Source organism: Cyprinodon tularosa, unplaced genomic scaffold (assembly GCF_016077235.1).
Source record: "Cyprinodon tularosa strain WSP-4 unplaced genomic scaffold, ASM1607723v1 ctg1041, whole genome shotgun sequence".
NCBI lineage: Eukaryota > Metazoa > Chordata > Actinopteri > Cyprinodontiformes > Cyprinodontidae > Cyprinodon > Cyprinodon tularosa.
Window position 1 is genome coordinate 85,296 of NW_024037829.1, and position 22,643 is coordinate 107,938.

The 22,643-nt window shown below is 42.9% G+C and overlaps 1 protein-coding gene across 1 annotated transcript in view; it reads right to left on the minus strand.

Annotated features, from left to right (window-relative positions):
• The window catches only part of LOC119782137 (myelin transcription factor 1-like), a 76,973-nt gene that overhangs the window by 4,754 nt on the left and 49,576 nt on the right, over positions 1–22,643 (minus strand). The window contains exons 12-21 of the mRNA XM_038282948.1: positions 21,058–21,245; positions 18,296–18,556; positions 17,684–17,827; positions 9,139–9,248; positions 6,900–6,962; positions 6,538–6,618; positions 5,845–6,066; positions 4,002–4,093; positions 3,734–3,837; positions 22–165 (exon numbers count right to left, since the gene is read on the minus strand). Coding sequence (XP_038138876.1) covers positions 22–165; positions 3,734–3,837; positions 4,002–4,093; positions 5,845–6,066; positions 6,538–6,618; positions 6,900–6,962; positions 9,139–9,248; positions 17,684–17,827; positions 18,296–18,556; positions 21,058–21,245 — 1,409 coding nt within the window. The remainder of the gene's footprint in view (positions 1–21; positions 166–3,733; positions 3,838–4,001; positions 4,094–5,844; positions 6,067–6,537; positions 6,619–6,899; positions 6,963–9,138; positions 9,249–17,683; positions 17,828–18,295; positions 18,557–21,057; positions 21,246–22,643) is intronic.

The following is a 22,643-nucleotide window of genomic DNA, read 5'->3' on the forward strand; positions in this document are numbered from 1 at the left end:
ACAGAGAAGTGGAAGCCTCACCATGTGGGGCAGGTGGATGTTAGCCAGGCTGCGGATCAGGGCCCGACTCAGACCGGACAGCTCCATGAAGAGAGCCTCATTCTGCTCTTCGATCATCTTGTTTTCGTGCTCGATGCTCTTTAGGTTTTTTTCCATGGAAGAGATCTGTGGCGGTTCAGAAACAAACCCAGATATGAGAAGATTTTCCTGAATCTGAGACCCTGTTGACAGCAGTCTAACCTCCAAGCCATCATGCCCTGTCCCAGCTCTGTATGTGTGTTAGCTTAGCGTCCTGAACGCCATCCCCAACCGACTGCCTTCAAGCTATGGAGGTTTACTGGGATGCCTCCCATTAAAAAAGAAAACCAATTCATTCCCTAACTGGCTTTTTCAAACTGTTCTTCTAGCCGACATAGAAAAACTGAACAAGTTTAAATTCAAGAACCCAGTTCTGCTTAAAACTCTTATTATTTATTGGAATTCGACTTAAAGTGTAACTCACCCCACCTCTAAAAACCGAACCCCACCCCCAGACACAGGAAATGGGTGAAGCAAAGAAACATTGAAATGCAGGGCTAAGTGTGGGGCCGGTGTTACCAACTTTAGCGCCTTTTCAGACCCTCCAAGCGCCTTTATTTTAAAAAAGACCAGATGCCAAATCTAACTTTTTTTCTGTTAATGGAGACTTTGGCGACATAAAAGCACCGGATTATTTCCTGCACTAGCCAATCACAAGCCTCCTCTAACTGTCCGCTGTGGTCATGCAGGGCAGGCTGCCTGCGCTGCAGCAGAGAGAATCCAGAGTACTCCAATCCATTCCAACTCGAATCCAGATTGCAAATGAAATACGCAAAGCTGCTGCTAATCCCGCCATAGATGCAAGATGCAATCACTTTTAACCAACACTGTTGTCTCACATAAAATAAGGGTTAGTATCTTCATTCTACAGCCTCATTCTCTCTAATCTCTGCTGCTACTTTCTTCTTTTTCCCCTTCTTGTCTTTTTTTTGTTAGATACCAAAAAGCTAACGGTGCATTTATGTCACCAATTGCTCTGGAGTGTGGAACTAGATAGCTGAATTATATGTTGGTTTTTCATTCCTTGTTTTTATAAAATTCTCTATAAAACTCTTTAAATCTCCACTTTCCTCCTCCCTTCTATCCCTCTGCACTCCTTTGACTGAGAAAAATTGAAAGAATTTTGCTGGTGAAGATTCTCAGTCATCCAGGTCATAGTCAATTGAAAAAAAGTAAAAAAAAAAATCAACTGGACTTTGTTTCCAAGTTTGTTCACATGTTGGACAAAGAAGACAGGTGGTTTGGGAGGGGCGTGAAGGAAGCCATCTATGTTAGAAGCTGATTTATGCTCAGAAACCAGTAGACGCAGATATGCCCCGCCTCCCCCTTCCGCAGACACTCTGCTGCACCTCTCCAAAACTGTAGGTGACCGCAGACAGGAGGCCTCTGATTGGTCAAATTTGAATCCGCTCTACTCTATGCATGTTTCCTGTATTTCCTGTTTGGCTTGCTCTGACCTTAAAGGGTTCATAGAATGATTCTATAGGGTATCTGGTCCTTCAGGTCTCTAATAGGGTGTTAAATGAAAATGTCATAAAATGTCATAAAATGTCATATTAGCTGTTCTATGAGCCCTAATGCAGCCTGGTTAAAAGCCCTAGAATGAAACGACAGGTTTTTCTCCTTTTATGGTTTGATCATGAATATTTAGATGAGCTGTGCTCTGATTGGTTGAAAATACGCATCATAGCAACTAGGGGTGTAAATAATAATCGTTTTGTATCGATGCATCGATCCAACAGCCGACGATCCGATGCATCGATACGTCCGCATGAGAATCGATTCATTTTTTTTTTTTCCTCCGGCCTATTTTTATCCATTTGCTCCTGGGCGTAATTCTCCCTCCTGTGCTGCGGTGGCGCTAAACCTATTTTGCCCTCCTACCTCGCTTCCTGGTTATACTCTTACAGCAGTGTGTTGCAGTGAGCTTGACACAGATATTCATAAATTATGCTCAATATTGAAGCGTGGTCTGTGCTACACGCTGTGGGTCTAGATACGGGCGAGGAAGTGGGGGCGAGTTTAGTGTGACGACGGAGGGACATGAGGGCCAAAAAGAGCGGAGATCCAGGTGGAGAAAAGGTCCCAGCGTTCTCGAGCACCTCGCTCTTCTAGCGGGTCAAACTTCACGAGTTGTTTTCCGCAATTTCGGTCATAAAAACAAAACAAGCCGGCCTCCTGTCTGCGGCACTGTTTGCGGTCAGCTACAATCTGGGAGAGGAGCAGCGGAGCGTCTGGAGCCGAGGTATTGCATTGCACTCATTGCAATGATTTTCTGCAGTATTTTTTGATGCAACTTTTCTACTTCTGTTATTTGCTGTTGTTTCTAAAATAAAATGCATAACGATATTACAGCTTTCATTGATTTATTTCAAACTTGAAACTTTGTTGAGCCTGTAAGGTCTAAAAAAAAAAAAAAAGTTATCGATTAATCAAATCGAATCGTGGTGTATTCTTGAGTATCGAAAATAATCGAATCGTTGGGTCAGGAAATCGATACTGAATCGAATCGCCATGATGGATGTGATTTACACCCCTAATAGCAACAAGCACTCACTCACTGAAACATCAGATTGTTGAGATGGTAGGGTGACCTACAATGCAGCGATAGAGTTGATTGCTTCCCGCTATCATCGTAACCCCAACCCCCATACAGGGGAGCAGAGCACCTCCCTGTTCAGCCAGGCCAACTATTCCCTCTAACGACCCCCCTTTCAGAGACATAGACAGGTATGGGGCATTGCAGGCTAACAAAGAAGCCAAACGACCCCCATTCCAAAGGGGGGGACCCGTTCATCCGTTTCTATTTGCACGTTTTCTAAACTAAAACCAGGCTTTGTTGTGCTGCTGGATAAAACCTGGAACTAAACGCTATTTCTGACATTTAGAATTGAAAAAGCTTCCTGGATGGAAGAGAAACGTCTTCAAACTTGGAAACAAAGTCCAGGGGATTGATTTTTACTTTTTTGGAATTGGAGGGATTCAGAATCTCCTGCAGATGGATGACATGATGTATGCAAATTAGGTGATGACATCATCTAACGCCTTTAAGGACAGCTAATGGCGACTTTTCTTGCTGAGGAGTTGGCAACACTCTGAGGGGCTGAGAGATGAGGGTTAAGCAGGAATGTGATCGGAATGAGAGACAGTGGTGGCTAACTTAGCCTAGCCTAGCCTAGCATGGAGAGAGAGCAGAGGGATGCTGGTCTTAATCTTTTATCTTTTATCAAAATAAATCAAACCCACTCAGCATTGAATGTCAACTCCTTTTTTCCACTAAACATTGAAAAAGAGCCTTTGAAATATACAGTCATATATTTAAAAGTGTGAAATCTATTTTCATTAAAGCCAAATAAAAAAAATTGAAGAGCAAATGTCCAGAAAATTTACCTTATTGGAGTTTATTATCATCACAATAAACCACTGATCTATTATCCATTATAAGCTTTCCTGGAAATACTTTAAAATCTATACAATCCCATATGTCGGTAAAATTACTAAACATAAATAAACATGCATGATGATAAATGCATGCCTCTTAATACCAACCAGTAGTTTAAACTGTGTGAACTGGCTTCCAGACAAATCAAATGAATGAATTCTGCAGAATGTTAAAGTCATCAGTATCAATAAAAAGCCAAAGACGAACACAAACCTGAGTCTGCAGGTTGACCATGTCGGCCTCCATTTCGTTGTTGGATTCGTTCAGGTCGTTTATCTCCCTGTTTAGCTGCTTGATCTCCTCATCGTTGTCCAGAACTAAAGGAGAAAAGCAAACAGTGGAAAAGCTGAATGAACTGCAGGAAGGAGGACGGCTGAGGCTGGAGTCAACCTGCTGCATCATATACGCTCATATCATTGTTTCAGGAACTCGTTGTTGGTAAAATGAAGGCATCTCTGTGTCTTAGGATCAATCATCTTACCGTCTGTGGCTCTGAACTTGGTGCTCAGATAGTCGTCTGAGGGGAACTTGGCCTTCTTCTTAGCGTACAACACTCTGGGGCATCCTGAGAGGCTGAGGGAACAAACAGGAAGGGTCTTTACTCAGGGTTTATACAGGAATGAATAACTCAAACTGAATGCTTTTTAATGCTCTTTTAATTAGAAATCATTTTAATGCCACCAACAGGTACCCGTTGAAGGGCTGCAGCCATGTTCCATATTCCTCGTTTTCCAACCATTTTTTTTTTTATTTGCTTTTTTTCCCCCCATTCTCCAGCTTTTTCTCCGACTCAAGCTTCTTTTCTGAACATACAGCTTTGCGATCAACCGGAATCAGTTCCGCGCAAATATATTGGGATATAATATGTCTGACGAATTTGTTTTTATTAAAAAAAATTGTAATAAAGTATTTAAAATGCCACAATAAACACATTTAATGAATTTTAATGCCAATTAAGGCCTTAATTTAAAAAAAATAATAATTTAATGACTTTTAAGGATCTTTAATGTCCCGCGGAAACCCTGTTACTGCTCTATGCCTGATTAGATGCCAATAACATAAAAAAAAGCCTGAATGTGTATAAAAAATCATCACTGGTTAAGATGCATACAAGGACTTAACTTAGGGATGCACGATATAATCGGCCCCCTATCGGTATCGGCCTTAAAACTGAATATCGGACATCGGCCACCCCACCGATATTTAACCCGATATTTGATCAGCTTCTGAGTTTCTAAAGTCTAAAAAAAAAAATACTTCTTCTTCCTCAAAAACTTATTTTTTACAGACTTAAAAACTTCTAAAGACGAGGGAAAAAATATTGATCCATTAAAATATTCCAATATCTTCATATGCTGATATATTGCCATTTAAAAACACCATATCAATCTCTTTTACTAATGAAATATTGCTATATGTCATCGTTACGCTACGAAATCCCCCGAAAATTCACCAAATGTTGCCATATTTTTATATGTTGATATATAGACGCGGTATCGATCTATTTTACTAACAAAATCTCACAAGAATTTGCAAAATATCACGAGAGTTTGTAACAGAACGATGAAATTTCACCAGATTTTGAAAGTAAAAGAGATCGATACCGCGTTTTTAAAAATCTATTTGATATCAGAGTATGAAAATATATTTGAGTATATTATTTTTCAAAGTGTCAGAAATGGATAACAAAACTGCTATTTTCAATGACTACTTATTTTTGCTTTAACATCGGTATCGATATCGGTTATCGGCTACATGAGTTTTAAAATATCGGCCAAAATCCCAATATCGTGCATCACTAACTTAAATGATATTTTATTTCACGTAAACATTTAGAAAAATCCAGCCTTTGATTTAAATACAACAACAGAGAATTAGGGCGATTATGACGTAATCCATATTAACATTAAACATTGGTGGAGCTAAACTTTGCTCTACTTCTCCAGCTGCTCGTGCACGCCCGTGCATGATTGTGCACGCCCGTGCATGCTCGTGCACGCCCGTGCACGCCCGTGCATGCTCGTTTACGACCGTGCATGCTCGTGCACGCCCGTGCATGCTCGTGCACATGTTTAATAGGCGTTCCTTCTCGGGAGCGGGTACAGGGTTGTGCATTTGCATTTTTTTTTTCTCAAAGTGGATATTTAGTTTGGAAGTTTGATTTTTATAAAAATGAATAAATGACTAGGAAAAATAAGGGCATTATTTTTTTTACTGTCATTCATTAATTTAAAAAAATCAAAGTTCCAAACTAAATATTTAGCTAAATATGTTTATGAATGAATGAATGAAATTGTTGCATGCTCAGCCGTTCTGCGGCTCACCTGCGGTGCGTGAGGAAGCTTCCATTGGCGTGACCCGAGCCGTCACACCCGGGGGTGGGGCAGGTGGGCCCCTCAGCCTTAAACGCCTTCCAGTTGAAGGGCATCCCGTTCAGGAGCCCCTCCTTCTGTCTGCGGGCTGCCAGCGGGCAGCCGTAGGCGCTGCGGTGCGTGGCGTACTTTCCGCTGATGTGTCCCAGGCTGTCGCAGCCTGGCACGGGGCATCTGCTGGGAGGGGCGCGGAGAGGTCGGACACGGGGGAGACATCCGGGGGGACGGAGAGAGGGGGAAGGAGGTTTAGGCCAGAAATCAGGCAGACTCACAAATACTAAATGTATAGAAAGTTCTTATCAGGCTGTTTAAAAACTTTCTGCTTTTGGATCATTTCTTTTTGTTTTCTTAATGTCTTCTTGCTTTAGAATAATTACGAGCATCAACATGATCCTAGGCTCCAGGTTTCCTATGGAAATGCTAATTATCCCATGCACTGAGCTCTACATCACTCTGACATGAACCAGACCCAGAGTCAGGGATGTTCCCATCAGGGGGTGGGGCTTATGGTTAGATTCAATTAAAGGGTCTGTTCTCCTAAGCGTCACAGTGACTGCTCTCTCTCTGCTCCTCCTTTATTGCATTTTACTCTTTACCGTCAGTCATGCTAAAAGCAGACATTATGGCTCTCTGAGCGGTACGAACTTTAAAAGCTCCGAGTCCTCCTGGTTGTCCTTGGTAGGAGTTTTAATTCCACTTTTCTTGGCACGCGGGCACCCAGAGAGACTGAAAACAGAAAGTATGGAGTTGATAACAGAGGGTTGGAAAGGTTACGGTAAGGTGACTGCTTCATAAAGGAGAGAACATGAGAAGGAAGAATATTAAGAAAAGAAAAAGGCTGTCCATCCAAATGAAAAAGAAAATCAAATCAAAAGCGCCTAAAAATGTGAAAATGTGTATGTGTTCCCTGTCTTGCTCTACCATGAGCTGTCACTAGGCCTCTCTGACTGACTGACTGACTGACTGACTGGTTGCGTGTTGGGCTGAAGGTGCAGACTGCTCGTTACCTTCGATGAGAGGCGTAGTTTCCTGTGATGTGACCGGAGCCGTCACATCCTGGGGTCGGGCATCTGAGAGAAGAAAGGATTATATTTTAGAAAGAAACCCTTAAAGGTGTCTTTGCAAACATTTTAATACCTCTCCTTCTTTTTAGTGTTTACTGCATCACAGTCACACATTTCTATGGATTCTATTCAGACTTTATGCAGCATAAAGCGTTAATTAAAAAAGTAAAAAAGCTTTTCTATTGAGGAATCTAACATTGATGCAGCTCGTGCAGTAATCACAGCTTCAGGAAATGAGGCTGAAATGTGACCAAACTCAGTGGGATGAGATGCTTTTAGATGTTGTCTCCAAAGTCTTCAGTAGCAGAAAAAAGTCTCTAGATTTGGCGCTAGGAGCTTTTTAGAAATCAAAGTGCTAGAGGGGTCTGAAAAGTGGCTAAATATAGCGACTAAAGCGCTAAGTTGGCAACACTGCTCTTTGCATGGTTTGTTTTCAAATGGTTTGCTGCTGTCTGTTTGGACCTTTCTGAACATGTGCAGCAAATGGACTGATCCAATATGGTGGACACTGAAGGGGGGGGCTGAGACACACTTAATATTATCAGCGTTCTGATGGCATTTTAGTGAAAGGATTTTTTTTATCAAAAACATAATTAATGTGCAGAAATAAGGAATAGCTGCATTAACCATACATGTAAAAAGAGTTTTATGGGGCCCCCAGGAACTTGGGGCTCTAGGCAAATGCCTAGTAACGCCTAATGGTAAATCCCCCCCCTGACCTTAAAGGAATAGTACACCCAAAACATGATTAGCCTTCATTTTCTACTCACCCCCATGCTGAACAACACTCTGGAGTACTTTTTTGATATCTCAAATGCATCTGGAGATCTGGGAGGCTTCTTGCTGTCTGCTGACATTCAAATAATGGAGGTCTATGGCGCCCGAGGCAGAAAGGTCCATAAAAGTCCACAAAAAACGTGTCAATATTCCTCCATACTGCTCGTCCAATGTATTCCAAGTGTCCTGAGTGTCCTGAGTGCATTATCGGCAGAGCAGACGCTGAATGCGCACTTTCATCTGGTTTGGTCTGCCGCGGTTTCCGTAGCGTCATGAACGCGCTTTTAGGAAATCCTATACACTACTGTTTATGCTCTAAAAACATTCTAAATGACTTCGTTTCGAGTAAATTCTGGATGCTACCCACTCAGGACACTTGGAATACATTGGACGAGCAGTATGGAGGAATATTGACACGTTTTTTGTGGACTTTTATGGACCTTTCTGCCTCGGGCGCCATAGACCTCCATTATTTGAATGTCAGCAGACAGCAAGAAGCCTCCCAGATCTCCAGATGCATTTGAGATATCAAAAAAGTACTCCAGAGTGTTGTTCAGCATGGGGGTGAGTAGGAAATGAAGGCTAATCATGTTTTGGGTGTACTATTCCTTTAAGCTCCTCCCTGGCCTCCTCCTCCAGCAGGATCTCTGCCAGGACTGACCTGCCCTCCACTCTCTCCATCTCTCCGGAGTCCCTGCTCATGATACTCCCACCGCTATGCTTCCCTGAACAGGTGGACCGCTCAGAGACTACAATGGCTTTGGGACGAACCAAATGTGAAATGATTGCTGTTTTCTCTCCATAAAGGCAGAGTTTAAAGTTCTCCACAGAGAACCTGTGTTTTCAACAGGGGGCAACAGGGCGTCTCGAGTCAGAGGCTTCCTCTGAACCGCTGGAACACAGACCTCTACAGGAGCAGCTTTCTGCCCACAGCCATCAACATCTCCAGCTGCTCAGAGGAAGCCTGGATAGCAGAAGTTACTGAAACTTTACTCTTAGGATGAGTGAATCGTTTTGAACTGATTTACTTTTTTGTTTGTTTTATTAGAGCCTCAGTGAAGGCAGCTGAAAGCAAAGCGCAGCTGTTCTCCTTTCAACATCATAGTTATGCTAAGAAAAAAACATTAAATCCCCAAAAACACACATTGAAGCGTTTGACATGTGGAAATGCAAAAGAAAGGTAAAAGGTTATGGAAACATTTTCAAGGCACTGGATGCATATCAATCAACTTTAAATGTTCATAAACATGTTTACAGATCAAACATTTCTATGTGTGACTGATGGAAGCATCTATGTGCAGAAAGAAGCAGCAGCAGATCAGCTAACATCAGCAGAGTAAAGGCTGGATGGTGGGAGCAGCAGTTTGCTGAAACAGAAGGCAAACAAAGCGCAGAGCAGACATACTTGAGTTCAGGGGTGTGGGCCGCCATGAGGGAGCGAAGGCTCTTATCAGCGAGAGGACACCCAGACAGACTGAGAGAAACAAGGAGAAAGAGCCGAGGAGGGAAGCGAAGGAGAAGAAGGACGTGAGAAATCCAGAGGAACAGCAAGATCATTCAGGAATAAGATAGAAAGATCAATTATAGATGGAGATTAAAGTCATTCACTGGCTTTACTGTAACATTCACATCAGGATCTAACTTCACAATATCTAACCTCAGAGGATCTAACCTCTGAGGATCTAACCTCTGAGGATCTAACCTCTGATGATCTAACCTCTGAGGATCTAACCTCTGAGGATCTAACCTCTGAGGATCTAACTTCACAATATCTAACCTCAGAGGATCTAACCTCTGAGGATCTAACCTCTGAGGATCTAACCTCTGAGGATCTAACCTCTGATGATCTAACCTCTGAGGATCTAACCTCTGAGGATCTAACCTCTGAGGATCTAACTTCAGAGGATCTACCCTCTGAGGATCTAACCTCTGAGGATCTAACCTCTGAGGATCTAACCTCTGAGGATCTAACCTCTGAGGATCTAACTTCAGAGGATCTACCCTCTGAGGATCTAACCTCTGAGGATCTAACTCACAATATCTAACCTCTGAGGATCTAACCTCTGAGGATCTAACCTCTGAGGATCTAACTTCAGAGGATCTAACCTCTGAGGATCTAACCTCTGAGGATCTAACCTCTGAGGATCTAACTCACAATATCTAACCTCTGAGGATCTAACCTCTGAGGATCTAACCTCTGAGGATCTAACTTCAGGGGATCTAACCTCTGAGGATCTAACCTCTGAGGATCTAACCTCTGAGGATCTAACCTCTGAGGATCTAACTTCAGAGGATCTAACCTCTGAGGATCTAACCTCTGAGGATCTAACCTCTGAGGATCTAACTCACAATATCTAACCTCTGAGGATCTAACCTCTGAGGATCTAACCTCTGAGGATCTAACTTCAGAGGATCTAACCTCTGAGGATCTAACCTCTGAGGATCTAACCTCTGAGGATCTAACCTCTGAGGATCTAACCTCTGAGGATCTAACTTCAGAGGATCTAACCTCTGAGGATCTAACCTCTGAGGATCTAACCTCTGAGGATCTAACTTCACAATATCTAACCTCTGAGGATCTAACCTCTGAGGATCTAACCTCTGATGATCTAACCTCTGAGGATCTAACCTCTGAGGATCTAACCTCTGAGGATCTAACTCACAATATCTAACCTCTGAGGATCTAACCTCTGAGGATCTAACTTCACAATATCTAACCTCAGAGGATCTAACCTCTGAGGATCTAACCTCTGAGGATCTAACCTCTGAGGATCTAACCTCTGATGATCTAACCTCTGAGGATCTAACCTCTGAGGATCTAACCTCTGAGGATCTAACCTCTGAGGATCTAACTTCAGAGGATCTACCCTCTGAGGATCTAACCTCTGAGGATCTAACCTCTGAGGATCTAACCTCTGAGGATCTAACCTCTGAGGATCTAACTTCAGAGGATCTACCCTCTGAGGATCTAACCTCTGAGGATCTAACTCACAATATCTAACCTCTGAGGATCTAACCTCTGAGGATCTAACCTCTGAGGATCTAACTTCAGAGGATCTAACCTCTGAGGATCTAACCTCTGAGGATCTAACCTCTGAGGATCTAACTCACAATATCTAACCTCTGAGGATCTAACCTCTGAGGATCTAACCTCTGAGGATCTAACTTCAGGGGATCTAACCTCTGAGGATCTAACCTCTGAGGATCTAACCTCTGAGGATCTAACCTCTGAGGATCTAACTTCAGAGGATCTAACCTCTGAGGATCTAACCTCTGAGGATCTAACCTCTGAGGATCTAACTCACAATATCTAACCTTTGAGGATCTAACCTCTGAGGATCTAACCTCTGAGGATCTAACTTCAGAGGATCTAACCTCTGAGGATCTAACCTCTGAGGATCTAACCTCTGAGGATCTAACCTCTGAGGATCTAACTTCAGAGGATCTAACCTCTGAGGATCTAACCTCTGAGGATCTAACCTCTGAGGATCTAACCTCTGAGGATCTAACTTCAGAGGATCTAACCTCTGAGGATCTAACCTCTGAGGATCTAACCTCTGAGGATCTAACCTCTGAGGATCTAACCTCTGAGGATCTAACCTCTGAGGATCTAACTTCACAATATCTAACCTCAGAGGATCTAACCTCTGAGGATCTAACCTTTGATGATCTAACCTCTGAGGATCTAACCTCTGAGGATCTAACCTCTGAGGATCTAACTCACAATATCTAACCTCTGAGGATCTAACCTCTGAGGATCTAACCTCTGAGGATCTAACTTCAGAGGATCTAACCTCTGAGGATCTAACCTCTGAGGATCTAACATCTGAGGATCTAACCTCTGAGGATCTAACTTCAGAGGATCTAACCTCTGAGGATCTAACCTCTGAGGATCTAACCTCTGAGGATCTAACCTCTGAGGATCTAACTTCACAATATCTAACCTCAGAGGATCTAACCTCTGAGGATCTAACCTTTGATGATCTAACCTCTGAGGATCTAACCTCTGAGGATCTAACCTCTGAGGATCTAACCTCTGAGGATCTAACCTCTGAGGATCTAACTTCAGAGGATCTACCCTCTGAGGATCTAACCTCTGAGGATCTAACCTCTGAGGATCTAACCTCTGAGGATCTAACTTCACAATATCTAACCTCTGAGGATCTAACTTCAGAGGATCTAACCTCTGAGGATCTAACTTCACAATATCTAACCTCTGAGGATCTAACCTCTGAGGATCTAACTTCACAATATCTAACCTCTGATGATCTAACCTCTGATGATCTAACCTCTGAGGATCTAACCTCTGAGGATCTAACCTCTGAGGATCTAACCTCTGAGGATCTAACTTCAGAGGATCTACCCTCTGAGGATCTAACCTCTGAGGATCTAACCTCTGAGGATCTAACCTCTGAGGATCTAACCTCTGAGGATCTAACTTCAGAGGATCTACCCTCTGAGGATCTAACCTCTGAGGATCTAACCTCTGAGGATCTAACCTCTGAGGATCTAACCTCTGAGGATCTAACCTCTGAGGATCTAACTTCACAATATCTAACCTCTGAGGATCTAACTTCAGAGGATCTAACCTCTGAGGATCTAACTTCACAATATCTAACCTCTGAGGATCTAACCTCTGAGGATCTAACTTCACAATATCTAACCTCTGATGATCTAACCTCTGATGATCTAACCTCTGAGGATCTAACCTCTGAGGATCTAACCTCTGAGGATCTAACCTCTGAGGATCTAACCTCTGAGGATCTAACTTCAGAGGATCTACCCTCTGAGGATCTAACCTCTGTGGATCTAACCTCTGAGGATCTAAACCCCCCACCCCCCCCCCCCCAAAAAAACCCCCCAAACCCCCCAACCCCCCCTTGGGGGCAACCAAACAACCTCTAATTTTTAAAAATTCCCCCAAAATCTTAAACCAACCCCCCCCAACCTCAAAATTTTTAAAAAACAATTAACCCTAGGTTCCCCCCCCTCCCTTAACCAACTCAATCCCCCCCTTCCCGAGGTTTTTACCCCTTTAGGTCTAAACCCCTGGGGGATCAAACCCCTGAGGATCTAACCTCTGAGGTCTAACTTCAAATATTTTTAAAAACCCCTTTAGGAAAATTTAACTTCAAGGGATCTAACCTCCCGGGAATTTTAAATTCACAATATCTTTAAACCTTTGAGGATCTAACTTTGAGGATTTAAATTCACAATTCTAAAACCCCTTGATTTATTAAACCCCTGATGATTAAACCCCTGAGGATTAACCCCTGAGGTTTTAACCTTTTGGGATTAACCCTTTAGAGGGAAACCCCTTCCTGGGATTAAATCTGAGGACTTCACTTGAGGATTAACCCTTTTGGGATCTAACCTTGAGGATCTAATTCAAAAGGGGTCTCACCCTTTGGGGTCTAACCTCTGGGATCTAAAACCCCGAAAGGGTTAACCCCATAGGGATCCCAACTTCACAAATCAAAACCCCCTTTAGGATCTTTAAAAAACAGAGGGTCCCAATTTAGGTTAATTAACAATTTTCTAACCTTTGAGGATCTAACCTCCTTTGGGGGTCTTCTTCACTTTTTCTAACCTTCCCGATGATCTAACCCTTTTTGATTTAACCTCTGGGGGGGAAACTAACCTTGAAAGGGTCTAACCTCCCGAAGAAACTAACCTCCCGAGGATCAAAAATTTGGGGTCTAACCTTTAAAGGTTAACCTTGGGTTAACCCCTTAAAAACTAAAACCCTTTGGGTCTAAACCCCTGAAAGGGTCTAATTCTGAGGAATTTTAAAACCTTATGAGGATTTAACCCTTTTTGAAATTAAACTTTAAACCCCAGAGGTTTAAAACCTCAGAGGGGTTTGATCCTCTGGGGGGGTTAGATCCCCTTTAGGAATCTAACCCCAGAGGGGTTTTAGGGCCCCAGAGGTCTAAACCCCTGTTTATCTAAAACCCCAGAGGGTTAGATCCTTTTAGGTTGATAATGAGGTTAGATCCCCAGAGGTTAGATTTCAGGGTTAGTTCCCGAGGTTAGATCCCCTTTGGGGTTTGGGTTTCAGAGGATTTTTAACCCCAGAGGATCAAACCCCTGGAAAAGGGAAAAACCTTTGGGGTCTAACCCCCTTTAAAAATCATTGGAAAAGGGTCAAACCTTTGGGATTAATTTGAGGATCTAACCTCTTTAAAATCTAAACCCCTGAAGATTAAATTGAGGATTAAACCCTTAAAGATTTTAAACCCCTTTAGGTCTAAACCCCTGAGGATTAAACCCTTTTAGGATCTAACCTCTGAGGATCTAACCTCTGATTATTTTTAATCAGGGATCTTTGCCTCGAGGTTAGTCCTCTATTAATCCAAAATTTAACTAACCTTTTTTGGGGGGAAAACTACCCCAAATTTCTAAACCCTTAATTAAACCCCTTAACCCCGAGGTTATTCCATAGGTTAAATTTCCCCCCGGGGAAACCCCAGTGGGATTCCCATGGTTTAAACCCAATTAAATCCCCCCCCCTGAAAAAAAAAAAAATTTAAAAAAAAGGGTCCCCCCCCCGGCCCCCCCCCCCAAGGAAAAATCCCCCTAGGTTAGATCCTTTTGGGATCTAAACCCCAGAGGATTTTAACCTTGAGGCTTAACCCCCTGAAAAGATCTTAAAACCCCGAGGTTTTAAACCTCTGAAGAAACTAACCTTGAGGATCTTGCCTCTGAGGATCTAACCTCTGAGGATTTTAACTTCTGGGATCTAACCCCTGAGGATCTAACCTCCTTTATTATCTAACCCCAAAAGGGGTTAACCTCAGAGGAAACTAACTTTGAGGATCTAACCTCTGATGATTTTAACCCATGGGTTTATCTAACTTTTAGAAGATCTAACCCCCCCCCCCCCCCCCCCCCCCTCCCCCCCCCCCGGAAAACTAACCTTTGGGTGATCCCAAACCCCTGAGGGTCTAACCCTTTAGGAAACCAACCCTTTTGAGGATATAAACCCTGAGGGTCTAAAATCGGGGGATCTAAAACCCCTGAGGATCTTTAAACCTTTAGGATCTAAATTCTGGGGGTCTAACCTCTGAGGACTTAAAACCCCGAGGATCTAACCCCCTGAGGATCTAACCCCTGATGATTAACCCCTTTAGGGGTTTTTAACTTCAAAATATCTAACCCCTGAGGATCTAAACTCTGAGGATTTAACCTGAGGATCTAACCCCTGAGAATCTAAATTCTTTTGGGGTCTAAACCCCTGAGGGTCTAACCCCTGAGGATCTAACCCCCCTGATGATCTAACCTTGTGATCTAACCATCGGGTCTAACCCCTGAGGATCTAACCTCTGGAAAGGGTCTAACTTCAAAATATTAACCCCTTTATGATCTAACCTTGTTTTATCTAACCTCTGAGGATTAAAACCCCTTTAGGATCTAACCTTGAGGTCTAACCCTTTTGGATCTAAACCCTTTAAAAGGGGGTCTACCCTTGAGGATTTTAAACCCCTGAGGATTCTAACCCCTGAGGATCTAACCCCTTTAGGATTAACTTCACAAATTTCTTTAAAAAAAAAAAAACCCCCAAAAACCCAAAACCCCCCAAACCCCCCCCCTATCTTAACAAAATTCAACCCCCAATTAACCTTTAAAACCTCTGGGGAATTTTAACCCTCCCAGGGAAACTAACTTCACAAAAATTTTAACCTTTAAAATCCAACCCCATTGGCCCCCAAACCCCCGAGGATCTAACCTTGAGGTTATCTTAAAAAATATCTTTAACCCCTGGATCTAACCTCGGGATCAAACCCCTGATGATCTAACCTTGGGATCTAAACCCCTATGATCTTCCCCTGAAGATTAACCTTGGGAATCTAACCCCCTGAGGATTTTAACTTCACAATATTAACCTCTGTTGAAACTTAACCTCTGATGATCTAACCCCCTTTATGATTCAACCTTGAGGATTTTAACCTTGAAGATCTAACCTCTTGGGGGATCTAACCCTAGAGGTATTGCCTCTGGGATCTAAAAATCAGAGGATTTTAACCTCTGAGGATCTAACCCCTGAAGATCTAACCTCTGAGGATCTTTAAACCCATGAAGATTAACCTCTAGGATCTAGCCTCTTTAGGATCTAACCTCTGAGGGGTCTAACTTCTGAGGGTCTAACCCCTGAGGATCTAACCCTATTTATTTTTTAAAACCCCCAGAGGTAAAACTTTAAAACTCAGAGGAAACTAACTTTTTGGGGATCTTTAAACCCCTTGATGTTTTAAACCTCTTTATGATTTTAACCCTTTAGGAAGATCCCAAACCCCTGTTTATTAACCTTTTTTGAGGATCTTTTTCCCCTTTTAGGATCTAACCTTGGGATTTTAAAACCCTTTTTAGGATCTTTTCCTCTGAGGATCTTTAACCTCTGGGATTTCCTTTAAAATTCTTTAGGATCCTTAATCTTTTGAGGAAAATTCTCCTTTTGAGGGATCTAAAATTTTTTCTGAGGGTCTAATTTTGATGATCTAACCTCTGAGGAAAACTAAAACCTTCCTTAAAGGGTTTTAAAAAAAAGAAGATCTAACCTCCGAAAGGGTTTAACCTTGGGATTAACCCCTTGAGGGTTAACTCTTAGGATCCCTTTCCCCCCCTGGGGAAAATCCCCAAAAACCCCTGATGATCTTAAACCCGTTTTTAGGGGTTTTAAAATCCCTTTAGGATTAACCTCTGGGGGGTTCCCAAACCCTTGAAAATTAATTTGGTGGGTCTAACCTCTGAGGATCTAACCTTTTGAGGATCTAACCTTTGAAACCCAACCTTTAAAATTTTCTCTTAATCCCCCCCAACTCGTTATCCCCAATCCCAGGGTCTAAACCTTTGAGGATCTTTCCAAAATTGAATCTCCCAAAACCAACCCCTTTTTCCCCCCCAAAAGGGAGCAGGCGTTGGGCGTACCTCGCAATTGGGGGCCGGGGGGTTTCCTGTGATATGGCCGCTTTCCGTCACAGCCCGGTTTTTGGGGGAACCTTGTGTGTTTTTTGGGGGGGGGGGGAGGGTGTGGGGTTTGGGGCCCCCCAAGCCCCCGGAAATTAAAAAAAAAAAGTAGGAAAAGGGGGAAAGTAAAATTTGGTCCTAAAAGGGTGGATTTCCCTCAACAGTTTAAAAATTTCAAAATGTTCCTAAAATTTTTCTGAAGTTATTAGGGGAAAAAAAAAAATTTAAATGTTCAAAATGCCCGAAACCCCCAAAACCAATTTAACTAGAAGTTCATTAATTATTTTTTGAAAGCCTTTTAATAAGGAAAATTTAAAAAGGAAAAAAAGAGGTTAAATAAAAGTTCTTGGAAAAAAAAGGCAGCCCTATTTTTTGATGCTGCTTTAAAAAGGGAAAACTGTTTCCATTAAGGCAAGGAGAAACCAAATTTTCAAACCCAAACCCCTTTCCCCCTTTTTGTTTTGTTTATGCAAAAGAAGATTTTTTAAAATTTTTTGGGCCCCTTTTTTTATTTTTGGTTGGAAAAAAAAAGCCCCTGAATTTTAAAGAAAAAAAGTTTAAAAATGTCCCGGATCTCCAAAAAAGATCCTAAAGAAACCTTGGAAGGTCCCGTTTTCCCCCCTCCATGGGGAAAGAAAAATTTGGGGGAAACAAAAACAAATTTTTTCTTGGTTTTATTTTTGAATTTTTTTTAAAGGGGAAAGTTAGTTTGTTTAATAAATAAAAATTTAAGTCAAGGGAAAGTTTTCCCCTCAAAAACAGGATTTTGGGTTTTTTTAAGGTTAAAAAAATCACTAAAAAAATTGGGCAAGGGAAAAAACCCAAACCGGAATTTAAAACCAAAAACCCCGTAAACAAAACGTTTCCCGGGGAAAAAGCCTCCAATTAACCCCCTTTGTTTTAAAAAAACCTTCCCCCAAGGCAAAAACCCCCTTACCGAGAGAAAAACTCCCCCCCCTTCCCCCCCCCCTTGGGTTTTTTACCTTTGGGCCCCGGAAAATTGCCTTTTTAAAAACCCGGAAAATTGGGGAACTCTTTCCCGGGTACTTCCTGTCCTCCAGACAGTCCTGCAGCCCGTCGCAGTCCTCCTGGTCAGAGGAGACGTATGAGTGGCCCGTGTGCTCCATCTGAAAACAGACGCACTGCTTAGGTTTGTTTGCAGAACAGAAATCACTGCATAGCTGGAAAAAAGAAAAACAAAACTTCACATACTCCCCCCCCCCCTCCCTTATTCTTCTGTAGACTTGATGTTTCCAAATGCAAAGTGTCCTCATAAAAAATTAACATCCAAGGCCTTTATATTTCTTTTGAAAAAGTTAAAAGCAGTGAAAATTAGCATATGCCAAATCCTGGATGGTGCAATGCACCTGACCACACCACCTCTGCTATGTTTCAGCTGCTGGTAACTCTTGCATTTCACTCAAAGAAAGGAATAATAGAAAGAGGAAGCAAGAAAAGGCGATTAGACAAAGAAAGTGATGTAAACAAGAAGTTTTCATTGAAAAGGCTTAAGGGTTTTTTAGTGTGTGGGTATTTATGCTGCAGCAGCTCCTCAGTGACAGCAGCAGGAAAGGCTCCTGTCTGATTGCACTGACCTCGTCTGCTTCCTCCTCCCTCTGGCGGTTGGGTTTGGTGAAATCCAGCGGCCCCTCCCACTCTTCCTGTTTGTACGTTTGAAGGTTTGGGGACGTCATTCCACTGTTTCCCCCGTGGTGGAAGGAGGAGGAGGAGGAGGATGAAGATGGGTCTGGGGAGCGCACCCCGGGGCTGGTGCCAGACACGCTGCCCTCCCGTTTGATGGGCTTCTTCATGCTCAGGTCCAACGTGCCGTTCTCATCCACCTCGATGTCCATTTCCTGTGTGGAAACATAACAGTTCTGCTTAACCCCCAAACAAACCACCTCTGGATGTTTTAGGTCTATAACGGCCCATCATGGTGGCAGAACCTCAAACCTTCTGTTTACGCTGGGATCTCTAATCTGTAGCTGAAGCATCTGTTATCATTAAAGATGAAACCAATGATTCTGGCTGCCAATCAGATTGATGGATTCCTTTCTAAGCGTCAAATTGTGTCAAAAAACAGGAAGTTAAGTTAAAGTTTTAGTAAACTGACTCATTAAAACATCTCACCCTTCTTAGGCAGTGCACATTTGTTTCCTTTCATAAAAAAGAGAGAAAAAAGAAAGATATGTTGCATTTTAATATGAGCAAATAAGAAAAAATGTAAAAGAGTTCAATCAATTAATTTCAACCACAATTTACTTTGTAATCGAGATTTCAGTTTCAGTACAATCCGTTCATCGGGGAACAATTTACCGCGGCCATGCGTGCCGCAGAACGCCGCCTTTGGCACATTCCTATGGCTGCCAAGGGCCCCACCATGAGGCGCTTCCCTATAGCGCTGCCATCGAAGATTGGTTTATTGATATGAGGCATTTTAATTTGAGCAAGAAATATGTAAAAGAGTTATTATCTGTCTTGTCAAATATTAAATGAGACGTGCTGCAGGTCTTTTATGTTATTTACAGAAATTTCTGTTTGAAAAAAAGATGTTGGAGCTTGGCCTGTTTTCCAGTGTAGTCCTGTTTCTCTGACTGTGACTAACTGGATGTGCTCTCTTCATCCTCTGACATGGGAGCTGGCTCGGAGCTCGTCTGCCTGGCTGTGTGATTCCTGGACGGGGCCGCCTGTGGAGCTGGTTGCCTTTTGTATCTATGCTTCTTTTTCTATGTCTGCTTCTGTCTCCTTGAACCCCAGTGGGCCTCAGCAGATGGCCGCTCACACTGAGCCTGGTTCTGCTGGAGGTTTCTTCCTGTTTGAAAGCCAGGAGGATTTTACATTTATCCAGAAACTAGGAAGGAATTTTATATCATTCTAAATTCATTTGAGTTCTTAAAAGAAAATCAGAGGATTTTCTCTAAAGGGAAGAATGCTTTACTAAAACTAAAAAAAAAAAATTAAAGGCATTTATTTTACTATCATGGCGGCTGAGGGAGTCGCTGTAATATGAAATATAAAAATGTTTTTTAAAGCGTTGTGCTGCTGCTGCCCTGATATCAATATTCTACCTGGAAACAAACAGAAGAGCTGAATGATTCAAAGGGGGCACAGGGAGGGCCCCAAAGAGCCACATGTGACCCCGCTTTAAAATAACCCCACCCTTTTCACTACGTTAAACTGAAGACCTGCTGAAACAAAAACATTTCTCTGTTTCTCTTCTGAACGAAGCGCTTTTCTTTCTAATTGGCTGAAAACGAAGTAAAAAGCTGAAGGCTCAGTGAATCTCTTCTGTCTCAGTTCATTTTCTGGTATTTATTCCTACAGCAGCGTTCAGCTTTTTGTCGGACGGGTTCAGCTGCGTCAGATCGGCTGCTCTCATGTCGGAGATGCTGTGTTTCGGTGCCAGTGGCGCCGACAGAGAGCTGGAAACTCCTCGCTTCATTTTGGGGCTGGCAGGCGAACAGAGAGCCAGGGGTGAACGGAGGAGGAACGCTCTCACAGCCTGGTCAAGATCTAAAAATATCAAAGCACCGTGAGCGAGGCAAAGAGCACTGGAACCATTCCCAGACGGGTCCCAGGTGGATGAGCACGGCGTTCCGCTCTTCCAGAATCGGATTTTAACTGACTCCGACTCTGATTCCAGATCAGTTCCCAGCTGATTGGTGCAGCTCGGCCTGCGCTTGGATCAGCGCCTTGCTGAATAACACCTCGGTTTGCTTAGCTGCCATCAACACAGATTTTCTCTTTATTATCTGAAAACGATGTTAGGAAATAGAAATAAAATAAAGCAGCGACTTTCTCTCCTCAGCAAAACAAAAAAGGCCTTCAGAAAGCACGATATGGGGGGAAGGAAGGTCTCCTGTGCAACTGGAGGGAAATGAGTGAGAGGAAAAAACACCTTATTTAGGGAGAAAATGGTCGAGATGCTAAGAAAAAATTAAAGAAGGGGGAGGGGCTACCTGGTGGAAGTGAAGTGTCAGTCAGCCAAATTTAATAACAACATGAAAAGTGTGTGATGGAGGGATGAAACGATGAAGGAGGATAACGGAGGTGATGCAACCGAATCTCAACGCCGCTGTGTTGCTGGAAGCCAAAGCCTCCTGATGATGCATTCATGCAGAGACGATGTGGAAGGAGTGGGGAATGCACACCCACTGCTAACCCTTCCAGTCTCAGCATCCGTGGCCTGAAATCTTTTATCTGAACGAGGCTCTGCTAATGATCCCACTGCAAACACCACCAGGGCGTCTCTTCAAATGTTTAAATAAGCTGAGAGGGCTGAGGAGGAGCATCTGCTTCATTACGCCTCTAAAACATGAGACAGAACCCATCCAGGATCGGCTGCTGACGAGAGTACCTTGCTTTGAGGCTTGATGCTGAGATTCTCAGGTTTCTCCCAGCAGCGGGTGGACAGGTTAAGGATGGCGGTGGCAGCCATGTGAGCGGCTTCGGCGTCATGGGAGTAGTCGTAGGGGAGGGAGGAGCTCTTCCCGTAGGCGTGGAGGCTCAGGGTGGGAGAGGACGACTCGGGGAAGGAGGGCTTGGCTGCAGGAAGACAGACAGGTAGATCTGACAGTGAGGGAAGAAACAAACTTTATTTTTAATTCACCAAAGAAAGAAAACTCTAGAAATGTTTCCAGAATCCACCGTTAGAGCAAGAAAATAAAACAGATCCCTGAATAATTAATAAAGTAATATGACTGCAGCTTTATTATTTCCATTTAGAAGCATCATAGAGCTATCTCTATAGTTCTGCTGCTATAGGCTTAGACTGCTGGAGGACATAGGGACCCCTTTTTCATCATTCTGCTTCATTCTATCTCTATTCTCCCACTCTGCAGAATCTGTTAGTTCAATCTCTAACGTTCTGCTCTCTCTGCTTTTTCTCATAGTAGCTTCATCTGGTCTGTTCCTGTTTGGCTGTGACTCCATCCTGGAGAGAAATATCAGCTGTGCTGCTGTCATCAACACCTTTGTTTCTAGATGTTGGAGCTTGGCCTGTTTTCCAGTGTAGTCCTGTTTCTCTGACTGTGACTAACTGGATGTGCTCTCTTCATCCTCTGACATGGGAGCTGGCTCGGAGCTCGTCTGCCTGGCTGTGTGTTTCCTGGACGGGGCCGCCTGTGGAGCTGGTTGACAGTTGCCTTTTGTATCTATGCTTCTTTTTCTATCTCTGCTTCTGTCTCCTTGAACCCCAGTGGGCTTCAGCAGATGGCCGCTCACACTGAGCCTGGTTCTGCTGGAGGTTTCTTCCTGTTCAAAGGGAGTTTTTCCTCTCCACTGTCGCTACAAGCATGCTTAGTGTGAGGGATTGCTGAAGAGTCAATGAGTCGATGCAATCAGCTGGTTTTCCTTAGATAGAAAACTTTGAATCAATCTGACTGGATGATCTGGTGAACTGGAAAGTGACCTGAGATGACATGATGTGAATTAGAGCTATAGAAATAAACTGAATAGAATTGAATGCATCTGGCTGCCCTTTGACAGACGGCTACCTGTGCTTGATGAGCTCACACAGGGGCGGGGCTTCAGAATCCGATCTGCAGTCTGTGAACTCAGATATCCCCTGAACTGTTTGACGCCACTAGCAGCCTAAGCCTCTGAAATCCAGGCAGAATTGATCCATGTTTTCATCTTTGCACCAAATTCTGACCCTTTGCGGTCAAAACTTTGCTCATTAACCTCTGACCTTTGTCCAAACATCTTCTATTTTCTCTCCTTAGATGGGTCAGATAAAGACGATGAGGACTGTATGTTTAATTGATAATTATATGTTGATTTAAAAGGACAAAATGAGACAAAAAAAGGAGACAATTTAAAGAAAAAAAGATTTATCCAGAATATTGGTTGGTGATAAAACTCGTTGCATCTCTCAGTTATGCAAAACATACTAATATGAATAAAAAATATTCTCCATTTATTTCCTTCATATTGTTTTATGAT